The following is a 23,729-nucleotide window of genomic DNA, read 5'->3' as shown; positions in this document are numbered from 1 at the left end:
GCCTGTTCATCAGAGTCCCCCCTACGGTCATATTTTCCATTGGATTCGGACTTTTTTTGAGCCATATTCGCCTTGGCCTTTTGCAAGGCCCATAACTCTGCCTAGGAAGGCCCTAGAGGCCCCAAAGTTGGCCTGGCCTGTTCATCAGGGTCCCCCCTACGGCCATATTTTCCATTGGATTTGGACCTTTTTTGAGCCATATTCGCCTTGGCCTTTTGCAAGGCCCATAACTCTGCCTAAGAAGGCCCTAGAGGCCCCAAAGTTGGCCTGGCCTGTTTATCAGGGTCCCCCCTACGGCCATATGTTCCATTGGATTTGGACTTTTTTTGAGCCATATTCGCCTTGGCCTTTTGCAAGGCCCATAACTCTGCCTAGGAAGGCCCTAGAGGCCCCAAAGTTGGCCTGGCCTGTTCATCAGGGTCCCCCCTACGGCCATATTTTCCATTGGATTTGGACTTTTTTTGAGCCATATTGGCCTTGCCCTTTTGCAAGGCCCATAACTCTGCCTAGGAAGGCCCTAGAGGCCCCAAAGTAAGCCTGGCCTGTTCATCAGAGTCCCCCCTACGGTCATATTTTCCATTGGATTCGGACTTTTTTTGAGCCATATTCGCCTTGGCCTTTTGCAAGGCCCATAACTCTGCCTAGGAAGGCCCTAGAGGCCCCAAAGTCGGCCTGGCCTGTTCATCAGGGTCCCCCCTACGGCCATATTTTCCATTGGATTCAGACTTTTTTTGAGCCATATTCGCCTTGGCCTTTTGCAAGGCCCATAACTCTGCCTAGGAAGGCCCTAGAGGCCCCAAAGTCGGCCTGGCCTGTTCATCAGGGTCCCCCCTACGGCCATATTTTCCATTGGATTCGGACTTTTTTTGAGCCATATTCGCCTTGGCCTTTTGCAAGGCCCATAACTCTGCCTAGGAAGGCCCTAGAGGCCCCAAAGTTGGCCTGGCCTGTTCATCAGGGTCCCCCCTACGGTCATATTTTCCATTGGATTCTGACTTTTTTTGAGCCATATTCGCCTTGGCCTTTTGCAAGGCCCATAACTCTGCCTAGGAAGGCCCTAGAGGCCCCAAAGTTGGCCTGGCCTGTTCATCAGGGTCCCCCCTACGGTCATATTTTCCATTGGATTCGGACCTTTTTTGAGCCATATTCGCCTTGGCCTTTTGCAAGGCCCATAACTCTGCCTAGGAAGGCCCTAGAGGCCCCAAAGTCGGCCTGGCCTGTTCATCAGGGTCCCCCCTACGGCCATATTTTCCATTGGATTTGGACTTTTTTTGAGCCATATTCGCCTTGGCCTTTTGCAAGGCCCATAACTCTGCCTAGGAAGGCCCTACAGGTCCCAAAGTTGGCCTGGCCTGTTCATCAGAGTCCCCCCTACGGTTGTGTTTTCCATTGGATTTTGATTTTTTTTGGACCATATTCGCCTTTTCCTTTTGCAGGGCCCATTTTGCATTCGATTTTGAGATTTTTTGGCCAATATGGCCTGGCTCCAGGTTTCCCGTTTTTTACATATGCATACTATGCATTACAGATTAATTTACACAGAGTTTGATATATGTGGCCCCTGATCACCAACCTTACCTGTTTCCCCATGGTTGGGATGTGCATTTAATGCTGGTGAGAATACTGTAGAGAGAATAAAACACTAGTAGGAGATACAAGAGTCAACTATAACAGTTTCAATGCAAGATCCATTTAATGGAACAGATTATATCAATTTGGAAATACACAGACAACTTATTGCATTAGGTATTTTTACATAAAGACTTTCACAAGTGACATTTGACTGACTGCAACAACAGTGACATGGATGATGAAGTTGTAGGGATACTAAGATTATGATAAATTCATTGGTGTGCAGAAACAAGGGCTTGTTTCCCAACAGGACATCAGTGGATTACATTGAAATTATTTACAATAGGAAAACATTATTATTAAACAACATGGCTGAATGTGAATTCATTCTTAACCCTCTGGCCTCTCCGATCTATACAGGAGTTCGGAGGGGAGGAAAGGAGGGATAGAGTTAAGAGTTGAGGAGGAGAGTTAGGGAGGAGGACAAAGAGGGTAGGAGTATGGGAGGAGGGTTAGGGAGGAGGAGTATGGGAGGAGGGTTAGGAGGAGAGAAGGGTTGGGGGGGCAGAAGATAAGAGTAGAGGATGTATGACAACAAGGCATCACAACTATGAAGATGATGGGGAGGCTTAAAGAACAGCATTGACCTGATTGCATTCAAATACTGAAGTGTTCAATCAGGAGTGCTAACACTTTTTTGTTTCATCCCATCAACTCAAAGTTCCATTTCTGTTGAAATGGATGGAGAGAGCAGGGAGAGGTGGAAGGAGGGAGGGAGCAGGGAGAAAAGGTCAGTAGTCTTAACTTAAATCTAAACCTCTGTCTTCATTCTTTTCACCTTGAAATTCTTCTAAACCAGAGAAGCTGTGAGGTTCTTCCTCCAGTGCATTCAGCCTGAGCCCAAACAGAAGACCAGGACAGACCACTGAGATGAGTCCATGAGGGTTAGGGTTAGTGAGGTCTAGTCATCTACGGTGATGTTCCTGAACAGGTAGGCCATGGACTCTCCGTTGTGGATGCGCCTGATGGCCTCTGCCAGGATCATGCTCACATCTACTGTCTTGATCTTAGGACACTGAAGCTTCTGCACCTCATGGGGCACAGTGTTAGTCACCACCACCTGGGAGGAAAGGAGGAGGGTTAGGGTAAGAGTACAGTGCAGTAGAAGACAGTAAAGCAGAGAACACAGTAGAGAGGAAAGGAGAGGATAGGACAGTAGAAGACAGTAGAGAAAACCAGAGCGCAGTGCAGTAGAACAGGGAATAGAGGACAGCATAGAAGAGTATACTAGAGCATCAGGCCAATAGAGAATAAGGGAGTTGAGAAGAGGATAGCAGAGAGGAATAAGGGACCCACACATTCTACTAAACACACACATACATATTATACTGAAAATATTCTACCAAAATCACACAGATTGCAGTGAACTCATACACACACTGTGACTCAAAGGCCCCTCCAGGTACCTCGTCTATCGCAGACTCCTCTATGAGCCTGGGTGCGTCAGCAGACAGCAGGCCATGTGTGGCCATGATGTAAATCTTGTAGGCTCCTCTCTCCTTCAGGATCTCTGCTGCTGCCACAAAGTCCTCCACATCATCGATGATGTCATCCTGAGGAACACAGCATCAGCATATGAATCACCTCTTTGGGCTGATGTAGGGAGCCATACTGCTATATACTGATGTAGGGAACTAACTGCTATACTGCTCATCGACACTGCTCATCTACACTGCTATACTGCTCTTCTACATTGCTATACTGCTCATCTACACTGCTCATTTACACTGCTATACTGCTCATCTACACTGCTCATTTACACTGCTATACTGCTCATCTACACTGCTCATCTGCACTGCTCATCTACACTGCTACACTGCTCTTCTACACTGCTCATCTACACTGCTCATCTACACTGCTATACTGCTCTTCTACACTGCTATACTGCTCATCTACACTGCTCATTTATACTGCTATACTGCTCATCTACACTGCTCATCTACACAGATATACTGCTCATTTACACTGCTCTTCTACACTGCTCATCTACACAGCTGTACTGCTCATCTACACAGCTAAACTGCTTATCTACACTGCTTTACTGCTCATCTACACTGCTATACTACACTGCACTACTGTACCTCACTGTACCTCGCCACCAGGCTCCTGTATGATCATTGACATAGTCACTGATCTGCAAATTTGCACTATTGTACTGTACTCCACTTAGGTTAGAATAAGTTATAGGGTTGAAACAGGTTTTATGTGCATTTAGGGTTAGTATAGTGTACTATTTATTGTTATCTGTAATTTAGGAAGTTTTAGTATTAGGGTTAGTATAGTCGATTATTTATTGCTATCTGTATATTTAGGAAGTTTCACTTATTTAAGCTCAGCATAGATGTAAATTATGTTCTATGTACTTATATGTTATGTTAAGCCAGGTGCTTGCGTTGTCTTGTCTTAAGAATTTCAGTGCCCAGTCTAACCTTGTATTGTTCTGTGTACCTGACAAATAAAAAAAGACTTAAACAGCTCCTCTACACAGCTATAATGCTCATCTACACTGCTATACTGCTCATCTACCGTGCTATACTGCTCATTTACACGGATGTACTGCTTATCTACACTGCTCATCTACACTGCTATACTGCTCATCTACACTGCTCATCTACACTGCTATACTGCTCATCTACACTGCTCATCTACACTGCTATACTGCTCATCTACACTGCTATACTGCTCATCTACACTGCTATACTGCTCATCTCAGTGTTTCCCACACATAGACTAATTTGTGGCGGTGCGCCACAGAGTCAACACCGGCCGCCACACATTGCGTTTCGTGAAACAATTTTTTATTATCGCTATTTAGGTTAAAACACGCAGCGTATTCGTTCAGCTGCATTTCCTTTCCCCTGCTCTCCCTCCGTCTCTCTGTCACTCATCTTTCCCACATATGCACACAGTCACAACGTCAGCACACGTTAGCAACAATGCATACATATGCCGTTCTAGTAAGACCGACAGCGAGCCTTCAGCATTAGTGCCGTAGCTAAAAGTCGAGGAAAGTTGAGGCTACTTTTCGCTAGGTACCTTACTCACATTTACATTTAGTCATTTAGCAGACGCTCTTATCCAGAGCGAGTTACAGTACTCGAAGTTTCCCCTTCGTTCTTTTGGTGAGAAGTCTCAGGAGCTAGCTACTTACTCGGCGTCATGGAGCCGACCAGTTAAATAGTTGTTTAGCACTAGCGTTGCTACATGCATAATGCAGAAATGATATGTTAGTTGTTGTTAATTTGTGAAGGTGTGAATCATTTTGGATTAATATTTAATGTAACAAATTATTAACAAATTAACTGTGTAACGAATTATTAACGAAGGAATTATTACGACCCCCCCCCCCCCCCCGTCTGACAACCCCACCCCTCCCCGCCACAATTAGATTTCTAATCTGTGGGAAACACTGCATCTACACTGCTATACTGCTCATTTACACTGATGTACTGCTTATCTACACTGGTCATCTACACTGCTATACTGCTCATCTACACTGCTATACTGATCATCTACACAGCTGTACTGTTCATCTACACTGCTATGCTGCTCATCTACACTGCTATACTGCTCATCTACACTGCTATACTGCTCATCTACACTGGTCATCTACACAGCTATACTGCTCATCTACACTGCTATACTGCTCATCTACACTGCTCATCTACACTGCTCTTCTACACTGCTCATCTACACTGCTCATCTACACTGCTATACTGCTCATCTACATTTACATTTAGTCATTTAGCAGACGCTCTTGTCCAGAGCGACTTACAGTAAATACAGGGACATTCCCCCCGAGGCAAGTAGGGTGAAGTAACTTGCCCAAGGACACAATGTCATTAGGCGCAGCCGGGAATCGAACTGGCGACCTTCATCTACACTGCTCATCTACACTGCTCATCTACACTGCTCATCTACACTGCTCTTCTACACTGCTCATCTACACTGCTATACTGCTCATCTACACTGCTCATCTACACTGCTCATCTACGCTGCTCATCTACGCTGCTCATCTACACTGCTCATCTACACAGCGATACTGCTCATCTACACTGCTATACTGCTCATTTACGATGATGTACTGCTTATCTACACTGCTCATCTACACTGCTATACTGCTCTTCCGACTCCCTGACCTGACCCAGAGTCTTACTGACCCTGGCCTGAAGACAGATGAACAGCAGGGGAACCTTTCAGAAATACTCACCACGATGATGGCGATTCTGCCTCCCACGTCTCCCACCACTGTGATGGGGGGCTTTTCCTTGGCCATCATCACTGCAGAGGGAGGGGAAGGTTACTGCTGGGACTGACAGCACAGCATAACACCTCAGGAGGGTAAAATGGGTTCATTTGAGTTGAGTTATTTTGATCTCCTTTTCACTGTTTAATCCTGACCAGTATAACAGCTACAGATGTGAGGAATCCCCATACCTCTTCTACACTGTAAAACATACTTACTATTTCAAGTCACTAAACACATCTGTCTGCATGTTTTATTAGATTTAGACATTTTCCACCATTTTACCCTCCTACCCGTACAAGACTACAGGTCTACTGGAAGGCATATCTCATGACAGCACATACCATGCAAACTCACAATGACTGGCATTCTCTCAACATATCCAATCAAAAGACTGGACTAGCAGGTTTTCCTTGACAAACTCTGCATTTCTACCTATCCCCTCCCACTTTCTGAGCCTGATACAGTTGGCAGGCATGGGGTGTCCTTTCCTGGTTCAGCCAACCAATCTCAAACTAAATGTAATTAGCTTAGCCTTAAGTCAGGAGAGGATTATAAAACAGTGATTAAATGTGCTTAATTCCCAGATGAATACCTAAGGGAATTATAATAATTATGTAATTTATGTTTGCAAATTCTCAGCCGTTACATCACTAATATTACACACGGTGAACTTGCACTCAGGGCCAACCAAATGCTTGTTTGGCACTGAAATTACGTTTACATTTAGTCATTTAGCAGACGCTCTTATCCCTCTTACAGTAAATACAGGGACATTCCCCCCGAGGCAAGTAAGGACACAACGTCATTTGGCACAGCGGGAAATCAATCCGGCAATCTTCGGATTACTAGTCCGACTCCCTCACCGCTCAGCCATCTGACTCCCTATAAAGATAGATCATTGAAATGTAATTTGGTGTTTATTGCCTACAAATAGAAGTTTGTACAGCTCTGTTACTGGTAACTGGGAATACATTATATTACATTAAATTCCACAGTTCCACATGCAGCAGTCAATGTCCCTTCATCATCATAATCATCCTGTGATGAAAAGCATTCTGTTGAGGGTTATTGCTACTACAAGTTGAAATAGGCACTTACTGATATTTATTTTGTATCATGTCAAATATAATTTTAACCAAGGTGACGTAGGCTACAATCACTAAATATTGGCCGAAGCAAAATATGCCTTACCTGTTCATAGTATGTTTTTATATTTTATTTTAGATTCTGCCCTTTGGGATGCACTTATGTGAACATGCTATTTTATTCAATTACATTCCACCACTTTTTTAACTGTAATATTAACGGACAGTGTGGTTAAATGTTGTATGGACTGGCTAATGCATTCAAATGTAGGCATGGCTCGGCCAGCAATTGTCTCCCACGCCAACTGTCTCTTATCCGCTGCTACAGTGAAATGTTGCTTTTTTCCACAATATGTGCTCAGATTCACCATAAACGCGTATTAACACATCTAACTGAAGTGAGGTGAAGTAAGAGGACGTTTTTTGTCGCCAGGTGCCATGGTGAATCCTAGTATTGGAGTTCCATTGATGTTGGCTTTTTATAGTCTTCATGCCTGCGCTTAACTCAGAGTGGACATACTCAGAGTTGATTTAAGCAATTCAAAATGGCTGTTATGGAACCTAAAAGTCAGTGCTTCCCATTTTATGGTAAATCAATTCAGTGTTCAGGGGTAGACTTACAGTTTGTTAAACCCCCTTTCTGGAAACCCCCAAGGAGATAGTCTCACAACAACTATTTGTATGAATAAACTGATGTAAATAATATCATGGTTTTCAAGTTGTTACTTTATAACCATCCTTTCTATCCTACAATGTCAAGCCTGAATGTTTCAATCACAGTGTCAGTCAGTGGTAGAACTGCAGGTTCAAATCTCCCCCTGAATGTTGCACTTTGTAGGGCTGATACATAATCTGATCAGAGACGCCCCTTGGTGGCGGTTTTGGAAATGTTCACCCCATCACGCCCAATCCATACACAACTCATCACGCTGCATCGAGCCAGCCGCTCCAATGCAGCAATAATATTAATTGAGTATCTTACCCTAATCCTCCCCTTTCTGATTTTCCTGGTTTCAAACATTTCAGCTTGACTAAAGTCACAGAATATGGCTGGTGAAAAACTAAGAGTAAACAAACCAGTTTACTACAGTAACCCATACACACCTTGTAAACTAACCCATACCGACCTAGTACACCACTCATACTCACATAGTTGTGGTGGTTAGGTGTGGGTTAGTTTACTAACACACCCTATACCAATGATTCTCAAATCAGTCACTGTCCTAAGTATCCTGTTCAGGTTAATCTGTCACTTTCCTAACTATCCTAAATTGGTATTGAACTGCATGCTTTACAATGCTATCGTGACATGCAACAATCAGGGCCTTTGCAGGACAGGTCCATAGGGCTGCGTGACATATTGATGGCCAAGATGAGTCCAGAACACTACAGAAGCATGTGTCTATACTGTGATGGTTCCTTGAGACAGATGATTAGAACAGAAATCCAGTAAAGGAGGTGCTGGACAAGCTTAGAAAGCAGCCTGAGAGCTCAGTTGGAAAGCGTTGAGTCAAGAATCTCTGTGTCACTTCACTAACATAAAATTAGTTTAGTTTAAGATGCAGTCTAAAGAGTTTGACCAGACTAGGACTGCTGCTGTATCTCACACTAACCCAACCCTTGCTCACACTAACCATAAACACTCAGAAGGTACCAGTCTGGTTAAAGAGCAAATCACAGGGAATCAGTCTGGTTATAACAGGGAACCAGGCTGGATAAAGAGTAGGTATAACAGGGAATCAGTCTTGTTAAACAGGGGACCAGTGTGTTCATAATAGGGGAGCAGTCTGGTTAAACAGCGGTTAAAACCATACAGCAGTTATAAAGTGGAATCAGACTGGTTAAAGATCCATTATAACAGGGGAATCAGACTGGTTAAAGATCCATTATAACAGGGGAATCAGACTGGTTAAAGATGCATTATAACAGGGAAATCAGACTGGTTATAGAGCAGTATAACAGGGGACCAGATTGGTTATAGAGCAGTATAACAGGGGACCAGATTGGTTATAGAGCAGTATAAGGGGCTGTAGTAGTACAGCAGTCTTGGGAGCCCTATGCCAGGGAATGGAGCCTGCTGTTTACCTGCCATCACCAACAGATAAAACACCATGTTAACTACAGACTGTGCAAATACACACAGTACAGAGCAAAACATACTTCCCAGACACAGAGATGAGGTCAAGACCAGGAGATTGTTCTGAGCTTCGGGAGAGGGTTACTCTAGCTAAGAACTGAGTTAAACTGGGTAACCTGAGGTGAATCAGGATTCACCCTTTGATGGTTCCAGTACAGGATGACAAATCAAAAGGTTACTGATACCATCCACACTTAAGTCTGCCTGTAGTCTGCTTGACTTCAGTCAGTCAGTCCCAGAGATCCTCCCAGAGTCCTCCCAGCACCAGGGATCCAGTGTTCCAAGCCACAAGGCTGAAACTCCAATCAGCGGACTGGTGCACCAAAGCTGGGAGCGACATCTCAAGAGGTAATCTTAAAATTTACATTTACATTTACATTACATTTATTCATTTAGCAGACGCTTTTATCCAAAGTGACTTCCAAGAGAGAGCTTTACAAAGTGCATAGGTCACTGATAATAACAACAAGATAGCCCCACAGCATTGCGGGTAGTCAAAAACAAGAAGTACATATTGTGAACAACCAAAAAAATAGTGCTAAAGGGAAGAAACCATAAGAGCATGTAGTTAAACAAGTTAAATTACACAACAAAATCAAAATGCACTTAAGTACTAATTCAGAGTTCTTGGTCTCCAGTTTCTTGAATGGTATGCATCTCAGCCTGTGTCTTTTTGGTGGCTTTCATTGTACTCAGTCAGACATTGTAGTTGTTACAATGTAGCTAAAACACTTACAGGCATACAGCCACTGCTGAAATATACACGCGCACACATATACACACACACACACACTCCGCTAAAACACTTACAAGGCAGGTCGAGACCGGGGTGACCAGAGGTGTTACGTACACAGGGAGGGGAGTGTCGGCCGTCGGCCATGTCAGACTCAGAACACTGAGCCTCTCCATGCATCACAGCCAAACCCAGACGCAGACGCTCCGCATACGACTGAGCCCTGGAGGAGAGAGGACACAAGGGAAGAGGACGGGAGGGGGAGAGAGGACGAGAGGGGAAGAGAGAAGAGAGGACGGGAGGAGGAGAGTGGGGGAGGTGGGGGAGAAAGGGGGGGGGGGGAGGATGAGAGAAGAAGAGGGGTGGTTGGTTGGATATTTAATTATTAAATCTGCACAGGCCATCTTTATCTATACTAACCCTAAGCCTTCATCTGCACAGGCCAGGACAATATAGATTATGTTCTAGATGACTTACCCAAACTCTCTCATCTGAGTTGCAGATACACAGCAGCAAATACACAGCTGGTCTACCTGTCGCCCTCCTAGAGGTCTATAGTAGTTTTGCACAGTATACCGGTACCGTACCAGGGTACTGGCTTTTTAGAAATGGTAAAATTTGGCATTAAGAAAAACTGGTACTTTCATGCGTTAAAACAGGCAGTTGCATGTAATGTCATGGACCAGCATGTGATGTCACAGCCTGCTCTGCAACATGCGGACGGTGTTCAGAGAATTCAGTTCCCCTGTTCCCTCTTGAGTGCAAGTGCGCAAAACCATGATGTTTTCTACTGTTGCTAGGTTGAGCTTTATGGGATTTATAACATTGCCTGTGTTAGGTTATAGTACTTTCCGTCAGCACTAAGTACATTTCTTGTTACTTGTTAGTGAATTTGGCTTAAATACAAAAACAGGTTTGAAGTTATAGACAGTTTTTTCCCCCCAGAGGTTTTATTGCTCAGTCAGATATCATTCTCGTGTCGTTGTTTTCAGAGTCTGAAACACAGCTAATTCTAATGCGTCTAGTGTAACCGACTGTAATTTACAGTACTAATGCCTAGCTTTTCAGGAGCATTCTCTTGTTCGGATGGTTGTTTAAGTTTTAGTTTATTGTTATTGATGTCATTATTGTGTGTGTGTGTCATTTTTAACAACCATACGTTTTGTTGCAGGCACAAATAAACTATATCTTATTGCACAATACGATAAGCAGACTAGTCGGTGTTATTTCGGCTACTCATCTCAGTTACGCACCAAGATTTATTCCTGAGAAGCGCACCTAGAAAAGTAGTTTAATTCATTATTTTACGTTTATCATTATGGATGACAAGTTTAATCTTTACAACAGTCTCTTACACTGAGAGCACAGGGGGAACAGGGGTTCAGGTTTTCAACCACCTGGTCGAACACTGGTATCGTGACAACAGTAGTCTGTAGTCTGGTAAAGGTATAGTCTGTCACTCTCAGGTACCGAGCGTGTGTGAATGCTGTGGTACCTCTTAGCTGCTGAGGGAGACTTGGCAACAATGATGGCATTTCTGTAATCAGGAACCTGACAAGAAGAAAGAAAACAAAGAATTCATATCGTTATTCCACTGCTACCCTTCTTTTCAAAAACAATTGAATGAGCTGTATCTAATCAACTTTCCATTTTTCTCTCTCAGAACAACCTACTAGACCCCAACCAATCAGGCTTCAAGACTGGCCACTCCACAGAAACTGCCCTCCTGTCAGTCACTACTGCCCTCCAGTCTGCCAGAGCTGCTTAAAGGTCATCCGTCATCATTCTGCTGGACTTATCTGCAGCATGACACGGTCAACCACCAGATCCTACTCGCTAGACTTTTTGAGATGGGCATCACTGGCACTGCACTTCAGTGGATCTCATCCTACCTGTCAGGAAGATCCTACCAGGTCGCCTGGGGAGGTAAGTGTCAGGACCCCGCCAGCTTTCCACTGGTGTCCCACAGGGCTCTGTCCTTTAACCCCTCCTCTTCTCCCTGTACACCACCATCACGGCCCATATCAGATTCAAGACCCTGGTACTGACCTTCCGAGCGGTGAACGGGACTGCACCCGACTACATCCAGTCTCTCGTCCAGCCTTACACCCCCACTCGCCACCTACGGTTTTCTTCTGACAACCGTCTGGTGGTCCCACCAATTATATTATTGTTTCTTGCTTTCTCACAAGTACACTCTTGCACTTTTGAGGTTCATGTTGTTTAATTTGTAACTTGTTTAACTACTTGCTCTTATGTTTCTTCCTATTGGCACTTGGTTGCTTTTCACAATGTATGCTTCATGTTTCATTTGGTGCTATCTCGTTGTTTATGATCAGTGACCTATGCACTTTTTGTAAAGCTCTCTCTTGGAAGTCACTTTGGATAAAAGTGTCTGATAAATGAATAAATGTAAATGAAATGTGTGTATATGTGTGTGTGTGTGTATATATGTGAGTGTATGGGTGTGTGTATATTTGTATGTGTGTCTGTGTGTATTTGTGTGTGTGTATTTGTGTGAGTGTGTAGTGTAGCTGTGTGTGTAGCAGTGACCCAGTTCTGTGCTGGCAGAGGTTTAGAGAAACAGAGACAGAGACACTATAGATGATGTTATACTGATGAGAACAGACACCACAAAGCTGTCTCTCTCCTCTCTCTCTCTCTCCTTCCTTCCTTCTCTGTCACCGCGCTCTCTCTCTCTCTTTCTCTCTCTCTCCTTCCTTCTCTCTCACTACTTCTCTCTCCTTCCTTATCTGTGCCTCTCTCGCTCCTCTCTCCTTCTCTCTCTCTCTCCCTCTCCTTCCTACTCTCTCTCTTCTTTTCTCTCTCTCCTTCTATCGTTCCTTCTCTCCTTTTCTCTCTCTTTCTGTCTGTCTGTCTGTGTGTGTGTGTGTCTGTCTGTCTTTCTGTACTATAATGCTGCTGTGCACAAGCACACACTCACACAGATACACACGCACGCACACATACATGCACACACAGACACTAACATGCACAAAAAATATCTGGGAAACACTCAGTTGATGCAATCTAATAGTGAATACAGACAGATCACTGGTTCACAACAGCCTCAGATGCCCTGGAGGGGGGAGAGGAAGGGGAATTGAAAGGGAGAGAAGAAAGAGGAGGGAGATGAGGGGGGAGGAAGCGAAGTGGGAGGGGGAGAGGAGAGGGACCTCTCCAATTCTCCCTGTACACCATCTCACTTGGACCGATCATCACCTTCCATTGCTTCTCCTACCACTGCTACACTGACGACACACAGCTCTAACTGTCGTTCCCCTCGACTGAGCCAGGGATCTCAGCTAGAATCAAGGCCTGCCTCACAGACATCTCAGCCTGGATGACCAAGCACCACCTCCAGCTGAACTTCACGCCAAAACTGAACTTCTCTCGATCACCCTGGGATCCGCGACGTTGACCCCTTCATCCTCTGCCAGGAACCTCAGGGTTACCATAGATGACAAGCTCACCCTCACGGCCCACATTGCTGCAGTCTCCCGGTCATGTAAATTCACCCTCTACAACATCCGGAAGATCAGGAGATACCTGTCTGAGCATTCCACCCAGTTGCTAGTCCAAAAACTTGTCCTTTCCAAGTTGGACTACTGTAACTCGCTGTAACTTGACGGTCTCCCAGCATGCGAAATCTGCCCTCTACAGAGGATTCAGAACGCAACAGCACACCTGGTCTTCAATCTACCGGCTACCCATCAAGGCCCGCATCAGATTCAAGGCCCTCGTACTGACCTTCCGAGCAGTGAACGGGACTGCACCTGACTGCATCAATCAGAATCAGAAGGATTTAATTTGCCATGGATGTTTGCACAAACAAGGAATTTACTTTGGCAGGGAGGTGCATACATTAAACATATAGGAATATTGAAACTTAAATATGTGGACTAACTATACGGTCAAGTCTCTCGTCCAGCCTTACACCCCCACCCACCACCGACGGTCTTCTTCTGACAACCGTCTGGTGGCCCCACCTCTCAAGAGCGCCCGCTCCCAACCCAAGCTCTTCTCTCGTCTGGCCCCCCAATGGTGGAACTCCCCACCTCCATCAGAGATACTGATTTCCTCCAGGAACACAATGACAAATATAGCTGCAAGCAGCAATGAAGGGGCCAAGCAGCATTCGATATGGAAATCGGTAGGTAAAGAAGCAAAGCAAAACTTGTAATCAAATATTCGCTTTTTATTTACATTATGCTCATTATACTTTTTGGCAACGCGGTGGCGCTACCCCAAAACTTTTTATTACCTTCATGGCGTTGCGCAAAAGACGTATACCGAGTTTTGTAACTATGAGCCAACGCGGTAAATATGTCATTTTGAGACAAAATTAGAAATTGCAGACGTCCAAAATGGCCGACGTGGGAAAACATAATATTTTACGACTTGGCGTGGCGCAAAGAGGAAGAGTCCGATCTTGTGATTTTTGGTCAAACTGTTCAGAATTTATGATGCAAGAAATGAAACATTACCGTTACCATTATGATTATACTGCTAGACAGCTACTGTGGCGTACCTGACTTCGCTAAACAGATAATCTGGTATCACGATATGCTTGATGACAGTGGGTGGATTAAATCCTACGACCTTGCGTTTCAAAAGGAGCCCGTCTTATCCCAGTCAGCTATTCTCACTGCTGGGAAATGCTGTGTTCGGTTACTTTATATAAAAAAGTAAGCCGTTTCTTCCGTGGCGGGCGGTCAGATTTGAACCAAGTATAAACAGCTCTTATTCAGTCATATTTTGACATATCAAGGTGATTGTTGTAGGAAAATGATTAGCTGACATGCTCGTGATGACATTTCCAAAGTTTTGTCTCCATACGGTAAACCGTCACAGAGACAAGGCCTCACGTCCTCTTTGGCGTGCTCTTTGTCAAAATTGTTGGCGTGTTATTCGTGAACGGTTTGACTTATCGATAGAATTCAAAAGATTTTTTGTTGGCATGGTCTGATGATGATCTGTTACAATTTTCATGAAAATCGGAGCAACGGCCTACGGAAAAGTTGGCTTTTCAGAAAATACAAATGACGGAAAAACCTTCAAGACAACAATGGGTTCAGTCAAATCTTCTGCATCTAAGGAATCTAATGATACCTCACTTAAGAAAAGTTGTCTAACGGTTCAAAAGTTATTGGCGTAAACACACCTCCAACTAGGACCCCTTGGTGGCACTATAGTGCTTCAGTGGTCGACATGAAACTTAAAGAATAATCAGTAGACCGTTCCCAATCAGTGTGCCAAATTTCAAAACTTCTCACCAATCAGTTCTGTGGGCTGCCATAGACTCCTAGTCCTAAGTCATTCCAATCCGTCTGTTTCTCCAGCAACCAATGGGTGCTGACCTACTTCTGCTTTCCGTTTTGTGTTTCCTGTTCAGCAGCTAACCTCTGCTAGCGTACCATGATATCGACAGAGAAGGCAACATTACATTGATTAGAATAAGTTGTGTTTAATTAAATGTTGTTAACATGAGCTCAGGTTCAACTTGTGCCGTTGTTGGTTGCCATAACAATTTAAGAGAAATTGAAGATTTTGTCAGAAAACGTCTTGCTTTGAATATCAACAACTTCGAAGAAATTGTCCGTGTCCATCGCCCTATGCTTTGCACTCCATGCCAAGGAATAAGGAACGCAAAACAGCGTGGCTTGCAGCTTTGAAACTAAAACACCCTCCAAAGAAAGTATATGTTTGCTCTTTCCATTTCTTAAAAAAAAAGCCAACCGAACTGTATCCTGTTCCGGAGCTTTATCTGGGCTACGCAATAATGCAATAATGGCATAATTATCATCATCATTATTGCTATTATTTATGGTAATGTTAATAGTAGGTGGATAAATAAAGACAGTAAGAATGAACATATTAAATTACAAGTGTAAAGGTACAATTTGTCAAGTGCTGTGCATATGTAGTAGGCTATTATATTTTTACCTTGCACAGAATAGCTTCTGCATGGCTACATGACTTCCCTAACCCGGCAATGCAAGAGCAGCCGACTGTCTCAATGTATTGTAATGTAATGTATTGTAACTTGCTTAACTACATGCTCTTATGGTTCTTCCCTTTGGCACTTATTTTGGTTGTTCGCAATATGTGTTTCATGTTTTGGCTACCCGCAATGTTTTTGGGGCTATCTTGTTGTTATTATCAGTGACCTATGCACTTTGTAAAGCTCTCTATTGGAAGTCCTTTGGATAAAACTTTCCCTCAGCATTACCCATGCTGTATGTTTAGCTTTATTGACACTCTGACTGGGCTCTACTGCTGCCTTCAAAAATATAAAGCTGCTGTGTTTCTTCAACAATACTGTAGGCTACCTATTTTGTTACTATGCAAGTAAGTATATGCTTCTGTGCTTGTGTAATTACGCAACTCTTCGCCATCAACACCTTCAGAAAATAAAATGTAATTAACAACGTCGATGTAGATAACATTGGGTCATTGCTTCATGTCATCTAGCCACTCCGTCAGACGGGATGGATGAGGGACTGTTACTGTACTGTCGCCACGACTTGTTAAAACATCCATGGTGTGTATCCACCTCCGTTTTTTGTCCATTTGTGCTTCATCCATGGAGAAACACCGGCTTTTACAGCTAACAAGATAGCAAATCTACACAAGTTTTAAACCGGAAAAGGACAACCAGCTTCTGGTTGAAACCCGCTATGAATCATGGGTAAATTCGCTAACCAGAAAAAAGGTGGATACGGTGCCACAAAAATCCCCTAATAATAATAATAAACTAACAAAAAAATAGGTGCCACAGCAGCAAAGCAGCTTGGCCCCTAATTATTCAGGGACATGTTGCTCTTGTTGGTTCGTTGTAACCGAGTTAACTACTTGTACTCACTGTGAATTATATTATTGTTGCTTGCTTTTCTCCGGGTAAACTCTAGCACTTTCGAGGATCATGTTGTTTAATAGACCAATTATCACCCTACGTCACACAACTGTCAAGCAGGCTCAACTGCGCATGTGGGTTGCAAAAGATGAACTTCTCCCCGTTCTATTACTCTTGGAGTGTCGTTCAGGTCATCATATATCTCTGGCCACTGGATTGCAGGGCTTGATATTAACTTTTTGAGGCTCTTGGCCTTTGGACAAATACATTTACGTTCACTTGTCTATGCACAAAAGTCACTCGACCCCGATACCCTTAAATAGCCTGTCCAAGTGATCGGGCAAAACTAGTCTGGCTAACGGAGGTCGCTTTCTCAGGCAAATGACGAATGAAACAGACAGGTTAAAGAAATCCGAGATTCTGGCTATCTTCACCAGACTCATATCTACATTAGGCAGTCCTCCCTGACGTTTCTGGTGTAGAATGGAGTGAAATACAACATTGTGCACACTGCCAGTGAGCGAGTCTGACTGAGGCTAACGTCAAAACAGTGTAACTGGGATGTAGTCTCACTCAGATTGCCAGTTTAAACAAATCAAAAAAATAATCGGACCAGCTAACTAAAAGCAGAATTCCCGTATCTCTTGAAAGCTGCCCTGCTCGACTTTTTGTGGAATGTAGAATTGACTGTAAAAGTGTAAAATTATGAACTTTGTGACATGACGTGAAGACATGGTTGCCGCTCGACTATATGCGGTCTGTACCGGGCGACATTCTCACTCAAATTTCAAGACTTTCGTGACCCAAATCAAAATTCTGATGCGACAGATCATTGGGTAATCGCTTTCTCTCCTAAAGGCATGTCCTCCTCGATGCTTTTGGTCTTTTTAAATCTAACTATTTGTATTATCCGTGTGGTCCTTTTGCCATTTAAAATGCTATCCTTTCCCGGTTTTCTGCAGCCACAGTGCGCACGCATCCCGATTGTTTACAAACAAATAATTGGTCTATTGTAATCTGTTTAACTACATGCTCTTCTGGTTCTACCCATTGGCACTTGCTTTTTCACAATGTATGCTTCATGTTTTGGCTACCCGCAATGTTGGGGCTATCTCGTTGTTTATGATCAATTACATTTTTGTAAAGCTCTCTCTTGGAAGTCGCTTTGGGTAAAAGCGTCTGCTAAATGAACAAATGTAAATATAAATGTATTCCATAATGTGTGTGTCATATGTGGTCTGTGTGTGGTGCGCCATGTGTGGTGTGTGTATGTGTGTGTTTGGTGTGTGTGTGTGAATACCTCCTCTTGTATATATTGAAGCAGAAAGGGTGAGGCTCTCAGGTTGTCGACAGGAAAGCTAAAGAACCCCTGAATCTCCTTCTGGTGTAGGTCCATGGTGATGATGTGGGTGAGACCTGCTCAAACAACAAAGAAGAGAACAGGAGACAGAAGGAGAAAGAAGGAGAAAGAAGGAGACAGAAGGAGACAGAAGGAGACAGAAGGAGATTATTGAGGATATTGTTATGTAAATATTAGGTCAAACTTGGTAACATCAAATTGGCAATGTGTCTGTTTTTTCTGAGAAGCAAATCCTGCTAATCTGCCCCAAAGCGTTTGATAAACTTCCTGCATGGGTGGAAGTTGAACAGGCATGGCAAAACGATCATTGTCTGAAAGTTCAAAAGCCTCCAAAAAGTCCCCCAACGAAAAAGAAGTATACTTCAGGTTTAATTTGAAAGTATACTTAAGTATAAAAGTATACTATTATCATGGTACTTAAAGTATACTAGCAGTGTACTTTTTATATACTATTTTTGTACTAAGTAAACTTAATTGGCCCCCTTTTTAGGTCATTTAGTACACTTCAAAGTACACTTAGTGTATTTGAGGTTTACTTTTGAATACTGTAAAGTAGCCTGTGTAGTGCACTTTCTGTTCATGAAGTATACTCTCAAAGAACTTAAACGTATACCTTGGAATACTTCCAAGTGCACTTTCAATTAATATATATAAATCTTTATTTCAGACACCAATTTCCATATAAAATAACAGACAGAGCTATACAAATTAATGTAAGTAGCTGTAGTAATAAGAAGTAAACTTAATAAATGTAATACACTTTTTTTTGTAAGGGGTAGCTTGCTTCATGCCTTTCCCTACAAAAAAAGTAAATTAAAGTACACTATAAGTGTACTAAAATATGGATAGTACACTTTTGATATACTTTTAAGAAGTATGCTTAGAAAATAGTTCACTTTTGATATAGTATATTTAGATCCATCTTGTATACTCTGATTATTCATGTCTAGGAAAATCTATTATGCATTGCGCATTGAATGTTGTTAGTTACTGAAGCTGTAACCTTAATTACTGCCAAAACATTTTGACAGTGGCGAAAATCTGCTATCAATTTTGGGGTTATATGACAATTATATAACATTTTCTCAAGAGCAATTCCTGAAGGGGACACCAAAATTACTGCTGTAACACATACATTGTAATAAGTTAAATGTATATTATTAATATCATTTAAATATCCTTATGTTTGCAGTGATTTATTGGGAGGGACAAATCACATTTTTCCCAGGATGGGGGGGTCAGGATTTTCGCCTATGCATTTTGAAGCCCTATACTCTTATACTATACTAATAATATGGAGTATTAATGGAAAAAAACTACTTGAGAAAGAAGCAGACAGAAGGGTTGCATTATGCATTTGAAGGTTATACTGTCTAACTGACTGAAAAACTTGAAAAAATGAAGATAGCGTGGCTCATTGACTGGTCAATTCCCATGATGCAAGGCGGTAAATAGTGTTAAAATTTGCTGATAAGTTTGCCGTTTGTTCGAAATACAAATTACAAAAACTTCATGAATTTCGTATTTTTTATGTGCCTGCTTGGAATGTAGTATTTTGTTTGCGTGGTAATTGTCACTGTTGTGCTGGTTTACCATTGTAACCATGAGTTAAATGACTGTTACATTTGATAAGAAGAGCCGGATTATCACAACTTGTGTGCATACGCAGTAATTAGCTTCTTTCAGCTAATAATTGGCAGTGTCACTTGGTGAGGGCCCCCTTTCTCGTCGAGTGACGCAAGATCGGCAGCGTTTGAGGGGCCGCCAAACATTTAAATATATTAGTAAATTATAGTAAATGGATATTTATCAAGTCAACTTCTTGAACTGAAAGTGCACTTGAAAGTATTCCAAAGTATACTTTGAGGCGCTTTAGGAAGTATACTTCATGAACAGAAAATGCACTACACAGGTTACTTTAGAGTATTCAAAAGTAAACTTCAAATACACTATAACAATAGTATATAAATAAGGACACTGCTAGTATACTTTAAGTACCATGATTATAATATACTTTTTATACTCAAGTATACTTAGAAATTAAACTTGAAGTATACTTTTTTTGTAAGGGTTAACCCGAACACCTATCTTAACACCCGGACACCTAGCTCCACAAGCTATCTTTACCTGCTTTGGCTAGCATGGAAGCTAGCAGTTTGCAAACAATGGAGCCCCTCTTCCTCATTTTACACTGTTTGCTGTAGGGAAAGTAGGGGATCACTCCAATGATGTTCTTAGCACAGGAGGTCTTTAGGGCGTACGCCATGACCAGCAGCTCCATGATGGCGGTGTTTACATCTCTGCTCAGGAATACACAACAATTAAACAACTCCCCACTCTGTAATTGTTCATCATTCTGACCAGCTGCAGGGAGCACCTGTGTCCATGCAGCTGGTCAGGTAGTAAAAACGATATTTGTATTCATATATTGTTCATAAGATGTCTGTGCTGCTGTATGTCTCTGCTGCTGTCTGTCTGTATGCACTGTTGTCTGTCTGTACTGCTGTCTGTCTGTGCTGCTGTCTGTCTGTGCTGCTATCTTGTCTGTCTGTACTACTGTCTGTCTGTGCTGCTGGCTGTCTGTCTGTACTGCTGTCTGTCTGAGCTGCTATCTGTCTGTGCTGCTGTCTGTCTGTCTGTAGTGCTGTCTGTGCTGCTGTCTTGTATGTCTGTAGTGCTGTCTGTCTGTTGTGCTGTCTGTTTGTAGTGCTGTCTGTCTGTGCTGCTGTCTGTGCTGTCTGTCTGTGCTGCTGTCTGTATGTAGTGCTGCTGTCTGTAGTGCTGTCTGTCTGTGCTGCTGTCTGTAGTGATGTCTGTCTGTAGTGATGTCTGTCTGTGCTGCTGTCTGTAGTGATGTATGTCTGTGCTGCTGTCTGTCTGTGCTGCTGTCTGTCTGTGCTGCTGTCTGTCTGTGCTGCTGTCTGTTGTGCTGTCTGTCTGTAGTGATGTCTGTCTGTGCTGCTGTCTGTAGTGATGTCTGTCTGTGCTGATGTTTGTCTGTGCTGCTGTCTGTCTGTGCTGATGTCTGTCTGTGCTGCTGTCTGTCTGTGCTGCTGTCTGTAGTGATGTCTGTCTGTGCTGCTGTCTGTAGTGATGTCTGTCTGTGCTGATGTTTGTCTGTCTGTGCTGCTGTCTGTGCTGCTGTCTGTCTGTGCTGCTGTCTGTAGTGATGTCTGTCTGTGCTGATGTTTGTCTGTCTGTGCTGATGTTTGTCTGTCTGTGCTGCTGTCTGTCTGTGCTGATGTCTGTCTGTAGTGATGTCTGTCTGTCTGATGTCTGTAGTGATGTCTGTCTGTGCTGCTGTCTGTCTATCTGTAGTGATGTCTGTCTGGCGCCTTTTCTGTGTGCTGTCTGTCTGGCGTCTGTAGCCTCACCTGGGAATGGTCTGAATGATGAAGATGGTCTGGCCACGTACAGACTCTTTTACATCCACTCTTGTCTCTGTAATGGGAGGGGGGTTATAAGGTTATAAGGCAATAACCCTTACTGTTGCACCTGAAGATGCAGGCACATGACTGCATCAGACATTATAAAAGGGTTGGGTTTTCAGGTGTGTGTGACCAGACTGCTTAAACACACCTCTGTTGGACTCCTGGAACACCACAGATTTGCCCAACTCCACTCCCAGACGTCTGAACACATGTAAACACACATGAATCAATAAATAAGCCTCCAACATAACTAATCTTCATGCGAAAGGATTTGGTCAGAAAAAGCTACGACCAGCTAAGAGTGTGTGTGCGTTTGTGAATCCATGCTCAAGCACAGGGCTGGGTGGTAAACATGCCCCGCACAGGGCTGCGTGGTGAACGTGCATCATGTTCTGCCTCTCTGGCACTCATACTTCCCAGCTTTCCACAGAACAGGCACATAATATATCTTACGCTGCCACTTAGTTACATAGCTAGTTTAACTCTAACGCTGAAGTGCTTTCCATTATGCTGGGTAGTGCTAGCTTATAAGGTTTTGCTCCCTGCTAGCCCATGTAGATAGCTGGCTTGGTAATTTTGCTGGTTTACAATTGGTGCCAAAAATAAATAAATAATAACTCGTTTCTTTTGCAACTTCCCAGAACTTCTGTCCTAGCTAGCTTATAAAGCTAGCCTATACATACAGCTCTAGCATAGATAGCTTAGCCTAGCCAAAAGGGTTAGCTTAGCCTGATACCACACAGATGGCAACTCTCCCGCTAGCCAACTCACGTTAGACTAGCTGGTAATTTATCATTACCCGATACGGTAGTCTATCTAAGAAACATACAATACATACTCTGTAATCCTTTTGGCTAGTTCTGTGCATGCGGCCGTGGAGTTTGCAGAGAAGACCCGGTATCCAGTTTTAGGGACATTCATATTTGCTAGCCACCTGTTCAGAACTTTGAATGATAGCTAGTTAGGTTAGTTACACAGCTAAGGGAAACTGGCGTCGTGATTCAGTCGGCGAAAAAAATTGAATTATAAGCAACATGCGATCAATCTATCAGGAAAACATTTAGTTAAAGTATGTTTTTATGACATTAACTACGTTAACACTTGTGGTTAACACTTTTTTTTACATTATTAATTAAGTTGCCATCATTGCTTCATGCTTCATTGGTAGAGCTATTTGTGGAATCGGAATTGACGCAAAAATTTGGATTATTCAGATATTCACGGACATTCAATCAATCAAAGCTTTCTCTGCACGTAATCAGTTATACATATGGCCAACTAGCAGTACTGTACACCATTTACATGGGCTATATTAATATATATATCATCAGTGATTATGTCAAAGAGGATTTATAATTTTTTTCAGGATTTATAATTTTCCTCCATGCTCAAAGCCTCCGCAAGGTGTCACCATATTTATTAGCTTTACCCCTTGGCATTGTAATCAGACGGCTGTGAACGTGAAGATGATGAAGATATCTTTTCAAACAGAAATTTGTTTATAGTTTACTGTGTGAGGGAAACTGAAGTCATTGTAAAGGCATTTTGGTACTCCAATATATCACCAGAACACGGAGACCTGCTAATTGCAACTAGCCTGATGTTGTCATACTCATAATTCTAGTCAGAATATGAGTCTGAGAACTCTCCGTTGGGCTTTGACTACGAGGTGTGTTTCGAGCCTGGAAAACAAATGCCTCTTCGCTCAATTGGATAGATCTACAACCAATCAGAGCAACAGAGCAGTGATGGGAAGTTCGGTTCTTTTTACTGATTCGGTTCTTTGAATCTCGTTCAGTAAAATGAACAAATCTTTTTTCGAGTCATTTGTTCATTTCAGGGGGGGGGGGGGGGGGGGGGGGGGGTTGGGGGCTATACGTCCACTGCAAAGGACGTATAGCCCCTATACGTCCACTGTAGGTTAGTGCATGACATGTGCACCAGCAAATACTATTTAAAAATAAATTCCTGCATTAAAATAATGTATCATGAGTTTGTATGATTTGGTCATGTATTATCACACTAGCATTTAATTATCACGTCAAACAATTACACTGCACTAAACTGTAAGTGTAAATGTAAAGTGAAAATAACAAAACCAGTCAGTATGATGACTTGAGCGAATATCATTCATTCACGTCTTACTAAAACAGCGGCCACGCGAAAGGGAATAAGGAAACTGTTTCCTCTACTAAATAATACAATGCGGGTCACGTGAAAAAAGGATCCAAAGACTCGTAGAAAGA

At 42.9% G+C, this 23,729-nt stretch overlaps 1 protein-coding gene across 1 annotated transcript; it reads right to left on the bottom strand.

The window, feature by feature from the left end:
• Window positions 1-1,686: 1,686 nt before the first annotated feature.
• LOC124462266 (phosphoribosyl pyrophosphate synthase-associated protein 1) lies at window positions 1,687-22,661 on the bottom strand. Its single transcript, XM_047013912.1, has 10 exons — window positions 22,322-22,661; window positions 21,632-21,684; window positions 21,427-21,493; window positions 20,180-20,352; window positions 17,993-18,108; window positions 11,332-11,387; window positions 9,914-10,059; window positions 5,843-5,913; window positions 3,039-3,185; window positions 1,687-2,692 (listed from the first exon to the last, which is right to left on the bottom strand). Exons 1-10 carry the CDS (start codon window positions 22,402-22,404, stop codon window positions 2,534-2,536), a joined length of 1,071 nt encoding a protein of 356 aa, XP_046869868.1. The 5' UTR covers window positions 22,405-22,661; the 3' UTR covers window positions 1,687-2,533.
• Between the last annotated feature and the right edge of the window lie 1,068 nt (window positions 22,662-23,729).

Source organism: Hypomesus transpacificus, unplaced genomic scaffold (genome assembly GCF_021917145.1).
Source record: "Hypomesus transpacificus isolate Combined female unplaced genomic scaffold, fHypTra1 scaffold_206, whole genome shotgun sequence".
In the NCBI taxonomy this organism is placed as follows: domain Eukaryota; kingdom Metazoa; phylum Chordata; class Actinopteri; order Osmeriformes; family Osmeridae; genus Hypomesus; species Hypomesus transpacificus.
Note: the sequence above shows the minus strand (reverse complement) of the source record. Positions and strands in the feature narration are given on the sequence as shown.

What these genes read in the sequence shown, in the direction of transcription:
- LOC124462266 (XM_047013912.1), bottom strand. Translation starts at nt 22,404, where the DNA reads ATGAATGTCCCTAAAACTGGATACCGGGTCTTCTCTGCAAACTCCACG. An exon ending in CTAGCCAAAAGGATTACAGA is followed by an intron (nt 21,685 to 22,321) that starts GTATGTATTGTA and finishes ACATGTGTTCAG; the next exon opens with ACGTCTGGGAGTGGAGTTGG. An exon ending in CCCCGGTCTCGACCTGCCTT is followed by an intron (nt 5,914 to 9,913) that starts GTAAGTGTTTTA and finishes CTCCCTCTGCAG; the next exon opens with TGATGATGGCCAAGGAAAAG.